General features: G+C 42.4%; 1 protein-coding gene across 1 annotated transcript in view; it reads right to left on the bottom strand.

Moving 5' to 3' along the window:
- Positions 1-9,862, bottom strand: part of RFX8 (regulatory factor X8) — a 33,495-nt gene extending 23,633 nt beyond the window's left edge. Inside the window, 4 exon segments of the mRNA XM_074859075.1 lie at positions 1,848-1,934; positions 3,837-3,898; positions 6,648-6,771; positions 9,813-9,862. Coding sequence (XP_074715176.1) covers positions 1,848-1,934; positions 3,837-3,898; positions 6,648-6,771; positions 9,813-9,862 — 323 coding nt within the window.
- Between the last annotated feature and the right edge of the window lie 1,176 nt (positions 9,863-11,038).

Here is an 11,038-nt window from a genome sequence, read left to right on the forward strand (position 1 = left end):
TGGTTAAGCATGGGCTACAGCGTGTTCCCCAGCCCATCAGAGAGCATGGCTGGTTTCCATGAGGAGGGCCAAGGACACAAGCTCTGCTGGCATATGTGGTGCTTCTGGCTCCCAACAATGACTAAAGTCCTTGTTTCTGCACCTAGCCCACATCGCTTCCTTGGTTCCTCCTACCTTTTGTAATTTTTCCTCATGTTTCTATGCTGGGAGGAAAAAGAGCAACAATTCGAATTGTTCTATTTTTTCTCTCATCTATTCTTTGACCAGAACTAGCAGCTCTCCTACTATGCCCAGCAAGATTGATGTTTTCAAGTGACGTTGCAGGGAAACACCTTTCTTTCCTTGAAGAAGAAAGACCATCAGAGACTCAGCCAGAGACCTGCAATGTTCTTTGAACAGTGGCCAACACCTTTCCTCATTATGGATGTCAAATCTTAGGCCTGTTCTGGTTATACTGAGTGCACAGGTAGTGAGGAATAACACTTCAGTAAGAGTCTTATAGGAAATGATCCTTGAGTTGCCTATGAATAATTTGTTTGGTCTCACAACAACCGACTGCCACTTGATCATCTGCAGAACCAGATCCTCTACCCTGTCCCATTCTTTACCATTGTCACTCTATGGACTTCTGCAACACTACTCTGTTATAAAACTCACGGAGAAAGGCAACAAACCTATGGGTATAATTTTTACATGCTCTTGCAGAACATGCACTCAATTAAGTAACTGTAGTATAAAATATCACAGACACTGAAACAATTTCATCATCACTAGAATACCTGGGTGCTTAATGGGCTGACCTGTATACCTCTAACATTCATGCTTTAGAAAAATACTATATCTCCATATTAAAGAATGGAAAACAAAGTACAGAATTTATCCATCCATACATCAAAGTAATGTACTAGTCTGTAAAAGTGAGGATACAAGCCTGGTCTCCAAAGTCCAAGGCATTGGCTGCACCTATTTTTCTTCTCCTGTGTATTTAAAAGGAGTGTAAAACTGTTATGGAGTGGCAGCATTTCCCTTTCTGCTTTCTGGTGAGAAACGCAAGCCTGTGATTTATCTCAACCAGGAGCTTAACCATGAGAGTTCTTCCTTGCCTGACCACAACCAGACCATGCTCATGTCTACAGCTTAGGCTGCCAAAGTATCTTACATTCATCAATTATTTTTAGACTTTTATTTTTTTCAATCAGTTTATACTCATACATTTTCTCATTGTTGTTCCCTTACAAGAGGTGATTTTAAAATTGAATTTTTAAAACAAAGTGAAGGAAGTATTTTTGAAGTAATATGCCTCATTGTGTCACGTAGTAAAAAAACCCAGATAGCATGATTGCATTTCAAAACAGTGCAGTCATTTATACTTTTAATACCTGTCTCTTCAGCCTACTATTTAATAAGGAAGGTGCTACAATGTCATGAAGCGATTTCAATATGTTTATCTGAGCTCCCACTTTGAGTCTGAATATATTAATGCTATATATTAATATATATATGAAATGTATTAATATAGTATATAATTATGTTATATTATATTATATTATATCATATTATATTAATATATAATATATATTAGAGTCTCAATATATATTTTAGGTTTGGCACGAGTTCCTGCTCTTAAGATCTACAGGGCTAAAATATCCAATTCAAGGAAGTCTGATTAGGTAGGGCACATTTAGGGTGCAGCACTTAATGGCACAGCACTTTTATTGTGTGTATAGTAGTAAGAAAAATATAATACTATTGTCAGTGTTCAAAAAATGATTTACAGACTTCTATGGACAGACAATATATAGACCGTCATATGACTTTTTATGATTAAAACATTTTAAAAACCAAACCTGTGATACTCTTTTTCACACAGAAGAGACCAATAGCGTGCATAAAAGGAAGAGTTCTTCTTGATAGCTATTCCATCATAATAATACCTGGAAAATAAAAAAAACCCCTGACAATTGTGGGAGAGACATCGGCCTGTCAGCTCTGCGCAGCCCCTGAGAAGGGCTTTGATGAGAAACAGGCCTTGGAAGAAAGATAAGAAACCGCTGAGTTGTGCCAAGGTGGCAGGGAAAAACAACGGACAGCTGTAACACTGAACTGTGAAAAGTTACTGCTGCGTGAACAGCGCGTGAACAAGAAGTTGATTGGTCTGCACAGCGCGTGTTAGAGTGGTCTTATGTTGATAGGAGAAAAGGTTGATAGCTGTCTAATTGCTGATTTGCTAATTATGAAGTAAGAGCTTTGGCGAGAGCATAAGTATGTACTATTGTAAGAATAAACGGCCCCTGCCCTGCAGAAAAAAAAAAGAGAGCACTCTGACTCGTTATTTCGGCTGCTACAGACAATCATGATTTTCAACAAGTCAGCAGATAATTCATATTCCTCCTTTGAAAGCAGGTTACCATTCTATTTAAACAAGAAAAGGCCAAGTAAAAAAAGCTACATTTTTTTTTTAATTCTCTTGTAGATTTATTTTCCCTAACAGAAGATAATTGCACAAACTCTTCACAAACTCTTTTTTAACAGTTTTTCTCCTGGAATGATACTTTCTCCTAAATGGAAAAAGCTTAAGCCAGTGAATGGGGCGCAACAGATTTGTAGATGACAGCTAGAGAAGTCAGGGACCAGAGTCTCAGCTGGTAGAGGACCCCGTATCTCCATGGACGTTGAAGGATTTAGTGTAGTTGTTTCACAGCCATTCACAGTAGCTTAGGGACTGGCTGGCCCATCAGTGGTCATGGCAAGCTAAAAGCCAAGAAACCTGCCAGATCTTCTCTACGGTTTATCCCGATCTTGGTGAGCAGCGGAGTCGCCATCCGGGCTACCCAGAGGCTATCAGCTGGCTCTTCCTAGGCTGGGTCCCTGGGAAGCCAGGGGAGCCGCCCCTGCAGGGGTTTTGGGCCACCGGCAGCCAGCAGATGGTAACCTTCTGCTGATGGGAAGAGAAAGCATGGAGGCTGGGGACTGCCATGCACTGTCCCAAATCCTGCAAGCTATGAGGAGAAGCCTGGGAGTGTCTGTGCTGAGGCACTCCCAAAATAAAGGATCTTGCTGGATCAAGCAAGTCCAGACTAGTGGAGAAAAGTCTCAGATCAAGTAAGGGCATGTCAGTCTCAAAGCCAATACCTGACAGCTACTCAAGGTTCTTGTAAAATTACTGAGTCTCAATGCCCTTAAAACATCCTTTTTTCCAGTCTGGATGTTCAGAGTGTGATTATAAGTTTGGACATTGATTCAATGAAAGAGTATTGAACTCTCTGTGCTCTAGAAGAGAGGGAAAAGAAAAGAAAGCACATATAGGAGGAGGATCTGAGGTGGTCTGATTTAAATGTTTTTCAACTGTTTACAACATTTCCATTGACCACCAGTACCTGCTGGGTCACTCCACAGATATGTGAAAGGATGAAAAGCACAACACAGACATTATTAAGCGGCTGCCACCCCCGTGCATCCTGGAGCCAGCCTTTTCTGACCTGGTGTCTCAAGAGCTCTGAGTAAGGTTGTGATGTCTGGCAGATGCCTCATGCAAGCCATGCGGTACAGTACAATAGCCAGTACAAATTGGAACTCTATTGTTTTTAAAACCAGTCTGATCTGGAGCTTATGCCCTACCAAAGCAGCTCTGACATTGTAATTTTCATGGAATTAACTCTATTTTAATGTAGTTGGTGACATCATGAATCACTTTGGATCTTGCCATGTATTACAGACTTGCAACCAAAAATTCAGCTTCTGTGTTACAGTGCTGGAGCTGAACATTCAGCCATTTAAAAATGTTATTAGAACAGTTATAAATAGCTTATTTAAACAGAAGGAAGCAAAACCAATACCTGCTATTCCCTCTTGAGCCCAGTCTTCTTGTCCCCAGACCTGGGAAAACTAACCGAATAAACTGAAAAAAACAAACAGAAAATTAGAGATGCTTGGCAAATTCATTCTAAAACATGAAAACATATCTGCTACATTTTTTTCTCCTTAATCACTTCCTTTGCTTTCCATCATTTGCAGGCTAATACCTGTTCTTACCTCTCAAATGGTAACTGTTGAACTGAACTCAATCAGGCTTTTGTGGATCAAAACCTAAGTAATTTAAGGGATTACCTCCCTCAGGAATTTTTTTAGACTACTCTGTTTTACCTTGCACTGAAACATGGTCAGTGCACAAATGAGGAGACCACCCACAGTCAGGTGGGGTATATCAGCTAGGGGAATTGAAGGTGCTGTGGTTCTCCAGTACTCTGCCAGTCCTCCAAGCCTTACTCATTCGAGTAGGACTTACACAAGGGACTTCGCCTACCCACTCACTCTTGCCAGAAGTACTTGCAGGATAAGGCCTGATTTATCTGTTTTAAAAGGACCTAAATCATCAAGCTGCAAAGCAACCTTTGACCACCGTGGTGGTCAATGTGAACTGAGGTCACATAGCATCTGTTAAGGTTAGGCCCCACAGAGTAATAAGATACTGCCAGGGTAATAATGCACTTCACTATGATTATTCTGCATGAGCTGTTCTGTTAAGACAGAGACTAATCCAGGACAGCTGGAGCTAATATTTCCTATATAGCAGGAACAGAGGGCTGAGTACTCAACATTAGCGAGGAGCAAGAGGAGCCTTCACTCAGCAGTGCAAAGATTGGACTCCATGCAAAGTGCACTTTGCTGGTCCAAAGGCCTGCTAAAGGTCAAATTTTCCCAACTCACACTAATGTGCACCTCAAGTTTTAATGGTGTTGGAGTTGTCCTGTTCTTTGCACATTTCTGTGTGCACCCACCCCAGCTGCTCCCTTTCTCAAGCTGGTGTTCTAGCATAATCCCATTCTCCTAGAAGGACAGCCTATGAAACTGGGGCTTCTGTGGCATGAGATACATACTTCTTTCCATACTTCTACAGAGATGGTGGTGTATTTGGGCAGAGGGATAGGGCAGATGAGACTAGTGGTGTCTTAAATCATCACAGTTTGATTCACGTGGGGCTTGACTGCGAAAGTCCTTACAGTCTACATGCATGTAATGCAGTCAGGTTACTACAGCTTGATGAATTATTAATAGCTCACTCCATTAGCTAGGCTGTGGTAACCAATTCCATGTGCACCTTTAGTTTAAACCAGGGTTGCTGCAGTTCCTGCCCTCCTCAGCCTTTTCGTGCATGGTCCCACCTTCTGCTGCAGAAGGATAAATCATTTCAAGCCATTGGTGAGCTTCACCGCAGCTTGCTCACTTGGGATGTGTTGACTTGCACTGCAATGCACTGGGTGGGTTAAGGCTGTGAGCAAACAGTTGCAAGCACCAACCTACAGCAGCTATGTCTCATCAGCTAAGCTCTTCTGCGTGACCAGACTCATGCTTCATCCATGCCTGTCCCAACTTAAAAGTAAAATACATTAATTTAAACCACAAGAAGGCTTAGCTTACAGGTGGTAACTCAATCATGCTGGGGCACCTGAAAGTGTACAGACAGGATGGGATTAATCTTACCTACGTGGTTACAAGGTGGAGGTGTCTAAGCTAGTTGCTGCAGAGTCTGTAGTCAGTGGAGAAAAACAGGCAGTTCTGAGGCACAGTTCATCCGGGCTGCCTGAGATGACCCACTTAGGGTGAGAGGAACAATATGTAACTTCTTATTTCTCTCCATTGACTACCAAGAGATTTTAAGGTGACTAGCTTCACAGCAGACATCTACCATCAGCCAGGCACATTCAACCCATGGGCTTGGCTGATGGGTGATGATCCATTAAGCTATCATAATAAATCATACTGGATCACTCACTCAAATCTTAATTTTAAGTAAGTGTGATTTAACTTACCCAGTAAAAAAAAAATAGATTCAAGTGAATTGAGATAAATTATTCATAAAATGAGGTTATCTGCACAAATGAAATTGATTTCAGGTACAACTTTTACTTAAATTATTTTGGTTTTGTGTTAAAAAAACGTTTAGTAGGTCCTACTATGGGCACTAATAGAATAATATTAGCAGTAAAATAGGAAATTCTGAACAAAAAGTCTTGAGCAACAAATAATCACAAGGCATTCTATCTTCCTTAATTTGTTAAACAAAGTTGAATAGCTATGAGTGTTTGTTGCAATTGGCATTTCTAAGTGGTAATTGCTCTGTGGGTTGTATCAACCTCCAGGTATTAGAAAAGTGGAACTGTTTGAAGAAGATTGGGTTTTACATCTGCATTTGTTTTGCTTGGATGATTCTATAACAACTTTTTTATTGTGTGTTTGGAGAAAATTCTCCGTAAGTGTATTTAAAAAGGAAAGTACAAAATTATGTAACAATCAGAGGGGTCTTTTAAGGACAGAAGAATCAGCTTCTCAGGACAAGTCTATTAACTTTGCGCTGTTTACCCTGGTAAAGCTTTCTAAAATATACTGGCAAAAGAAATCCTTGTTAGTATAACATATACCAGTTCCCTGAAGAAAATAAACTGCACCACAAAGAATTTTCTCTAGTAAAAAGTGTCTACAAGAGGGCTTACCAGAAATACATTAGAAAAGACACAACCATAATACATTACATGTTCACTCTTCTCTGTTACTTAATCTCTTTTGATATGCAGTTTATATATTTGATAACCAGATTTTCTGTTTAGGTATCTCTGCTTCTTATCTTACATATCCTATCTACTCTGTACCTTTCCAAAGGTGGCTGAATTTACTTGATACTTGACATTTGGACTGCAGCTTTCCATACATAATTCATATAGTAGCCATCTGGGTACAACGCATCCTTCACACAAATGGAAATTATCAGCTATCCTTTAAAATAAAAAAAAAATCAATGGGTTTATGTCAGAATTAGAAGAAAGAATTTTTAGCCTGTGATTGTAATAGGTCACCAGGTTTATGGTATACTCTGTAACAGTTACTATGATTCTATAGAAGCATAGAATCAAAAAAAAAAAGAGCTACTATTTTTATGTTAATCTGTATTCTGGGGAAAAAAATATACTTCTTACATGTGTGTATATATATATATTCTATATTTGGTTTTAGCTTTTTAAGTTCTACTTTCCTGGTTTCCAGAGTGTAAGAGAGGTCGTGGGAGACTCTGATAATAAATTAACTAGATAGTTTTTAATAAAAAAAACCAACTTAGTAATACAATTATAAAATCAACACCAATACATCAAATATTAACATGTCTCTAATAGGATGTACCTTTGATCTTCTAATTATAGAGTTCTCCACTATACCAAAGATAATATGATGAGAATTTTTCCATCTAAAATGTCCAATATGATGTTTAGGGATGGAGAGTGCACGAACTATGAAGGACAAAATCCTGTTCTCATACAACCTCACTGATTTTAGCACAAGTTCAATAAGAGAACATAATTTTAATTTACAGTTACTATGTAACAGAATTGCCAGTACTAAAGCTGGTTTAGGTGTTTAAATACTCATCCTTTGGCTAAATCCCTTACTCATCCTACTTATCAGAATGGCCATAGTCAAGTAAATGCAACTCCTCGTGTGAATAAGGTGAGGAAGATGTAAACTTAGTTACTTATGAGCCTAAGGTATTACCTTCACCAGAAAAAAAAAAAAGACCTTTAATTATGAGATAATGCCAATGGTTTCGATGTCAGAAGGTAACAGCCTCCTGCAGTACAAATACGGGAGCAAAGCTGGAGCAAAGAGGCAGAGGAGATTAATTTTCAAAGCATGACACACTGATCATATGACAGTGTTTTCTGACTCTGCTTCCGTTATACCAAATGGTTTATGCATATTTAATTAATTTATCAGCTGAATGCTAGTGCAGCACAGTGCCAGTTACTCACTGTGCCTTTGCTGATAATCAAGTTGGTTGGGAAAGCAGACTTTTCATAATCACCAGGAGAAGATAAGCCAGCTGGATTTTAAATCAGCATCCTCTCTTTTATTAGTAGCCTGATTTCAGGCAACCCAGTATTTATCTTTCTGTATTAGCTGTATTGGCAGTAGATCGTGGATAAGGTCTTCAGCAAACTGGCTTGCTAGAACAGACTGAGCAAGAAAGATGATGGCTGTGCAGCCTGACAATGTCTACCACACCTTTTATTCATGCCTTCTGCCCTTTCTCCAGGGAAGAAGGCTGACTGCCTTCCCCAGGTTTCCCTCTCCCTAGCAAAAGGCCCCAAAATGCCTCGCTTTTACCTTCTTGGACCCCATCTTCTCCCCCACCAACCCAGGAGGCTGGTGCTGCCAAGCACTGGGGCTGAGCTGTGCCCCGCTCCTGGCCAGCTCCTCACCACCTCCAGCCCCACCACAGGCTTCACGGCAAGATGTGAGCATGAACCTGCCCCAAAGATATGGGATCTGCTGCACTAATGGGGTATTTCCCATCATGGGGCTGAAAGGTAAATGAAATTTATTCTAGATAAGAGTCCTGACTGGGCTCTGCCTCCCAGCAGGCAGAAATGCTTGTTTCTTCTAGAGCAACCATCTCAAAGCCCTTCGTAATTGAGCAGTCCCAGAGGAGATTAAACCTAAGTCCAAATTCATCCTTAATATAACACCACAAGAGTCATTGGAAGTGCAGCAGAAATTAATTCATGCTTCAGTAGCTGGTTTCTACCAATAGTTTTGCCTCAGCATTTAACTATTTAGTGACAAAATATCTCAGAATTTCAATTAGTGAATTTATCGTCTATTAAACTGCCAGCCTTTTTCAAATAAGTCAAACACATTCTTAGTGCTGACACATAATACAAAAATACTGTCTATCAGGAAAAAAAATCCACACAGAAAAGAGCACAGCGCTCATCTTCTTGCCTATTAGCCCCAAGGTTCTCAAAACCTGAGTGTTTCTGGCATGCATCGAAACAAAACTGTTAATAAAGACAATAAAATCAAAAGGAAAGAGTGGTCAGGGAGGAAGATGGAGGTTAAAGGAAAAACATTTTTCTCTGTTTATCTCCTACTTTCTATCCACTAAAGCTAAATATTTAAAAATTTTCAAAACATGAAAGATTCAGAATGTTGGTGTGATGAAAAAATCATCAGTTCATCCTTTCAAGGATTGTTTGTGATTCAGTTTTATGCAGTGTCTGAAACTTGTTGGATGACGTTGGGTGAATCTCTTCCTCAGTCCTTCCTTCGGCAGTGGTATCTGTATCACAGCAAAAGCACAGACTAACTCCCGCTGCTCAGGTATTACCAAGGGGGGAATTAAAAGATTTGAGATTACTTGCTGTCAAGTTAAAAGTTCCTTTGTATGTGTTGTTACTATTTCACACAAAGCTTCAGCACCAATTACTAGCTGGACTCATCTGTGCTTGGGGAAAGAAGGGAAAGTAACCCTGGTTTCTCGTTGACTGTCACACGACAGATGATGATTTTTTCAAAGAAAAGGATGGTGACAATCTTACTCCACCACAAAAAGTATCTCACTGGGGAGTTCAACCATTACCTTCACCTCAAGGAAACATAACCTGGGAGAATGTCAGCATCACCCTGAGTGCCAGCACGCCACCAGCTGCGCAGCCTCGCAGCTACCCGTGGACACCCGCCACGAGGACGGTCCTCACCAGCTGCCCCACAGCATCTCCTCGAGTGGGTGGAGACGGACTTCCAGGGAAATTTCCCTGCCTTCACGGCATCGATTATGCACCACCGAGATGATGGGGCCTTTACAGCAAACCAGACTTTCGTCCTACCAAACTGCGATAAGCGTTACGAGTGGGACTCCCACCCCCGCTGTAGCAAGCCCACCCGGCCGGTCCTGCGAGCCCTGTGGCTAGTGGGGGACACCAGCAGCGCACCCCCCCCCGCCCTCCTCCGCCTCGGCGGGGTCCGAAAGGGGCAGCACGCACCAGCGGACGATGGTGCAGCGCAGGAGGGAGATGGGGCTGCTCTCGGCCATCTCGGCCGGCCCGGGCCGTTGGGGACCGGCGGGCGGGGCGGCGGTTGCCCGGTGGCGGGGCGGGTCCCGATCGCGGGGCGGCGGCGCATGCAGCCGGCCCTGCCGCGGCCGCTCCTCGCCGAGACCCTGCGGGGTGTGTGTGTGCGGTGTGTGTGTGTGGGGTGTTTGGGGGGGTGTGGTGAAGGGGGGGGGGGGGGGTGTCTGAGCGGCGTGGGTCCTGCGCGCCCGGTCACGCGTGGGCTGCAGGCTGGGCGCGGGGCTGGGTCCCCGCCACGCAGCCGATCCCGGCGCCGAGCCCTCCGTGGCTAAGCGCGAATGTCCCAGGAACGGCAGGTGAGGCAATGAACGGTGTGTAAACCGGGAGAAACAACGACGCCGGGCAGGGGCGTAAATGAACAACCGCGCGGCAGCACATTTCAATGGCCTAAGTGCTGTCTTAATAGGTTTTGCACGCCTTTAAAACATTATTTTCAGAGTTTTCTACGAGAATGCTGTAAACTCCCATAATTGTTTAATTTCTCTTTGATATAGATAGATGAAAGGGCTGTCTGCTCCACTGAAACCCTGTAAGCACTTTTCCACTGCAAGTACCCATTATGCAAAATGAGCTTTACTGCCATGTGACTGGTGAAAATAAATTATGTATGGCTGGAGCGTCTAAAAGCTTCAAGTGGATGGCATTGGGTTACATCAGAGCTCAGCTTCTCAGAAACTCCCGTGGCTGCCTCATGTTAATTAGCGGCTGAAAGCCCACGTATGACACAGACTGGCGTGCTCGCTTTGTTATGGCAAGATGACCAAAGCCAACGTGTCGGTAGACAGCACTATTAAAGGTGGGGGGGACAGGGGACCGGGAGAGGGGAATTTATGGCGAAAGGTTGCTGGTTTTCTAATCCCTCAATGTAGCTTGCTTTTGAGGAGCAGTGCACACAGATGTCATGTATAATACATGCTGCTTTTAACCTGTAAAGCCTTGTGCTGTGTTGAGAACCCCATGGGAAGATGCTGTTCACTCACAGGCCCCCAAATGAAAGCCTTGAGTATGATGTCTGCCCAAACCGCAGGCTAGTATACACACTGTAACCAGTACAATCTGTCATCAAGAATTGTGCTTAATAACCTATTGTGGAAGTTTCCCTCAGTTGTTACAGTTCTTGGTCTTGATTTTGTATTTCC

This window comes from Strix uralensis, chromosome 2 (assembly GCF_047716275.1).
Source record: "Strix uralensis isolate ZFMK-TIS-50842 chromosome 2, bStrUra1, whole genome shotgun sequence".
NCBI lineage: Eukaryota > Metazoa > Chordata > Aves > Strigiformes > Strigidae > Strix > Strix uralensis.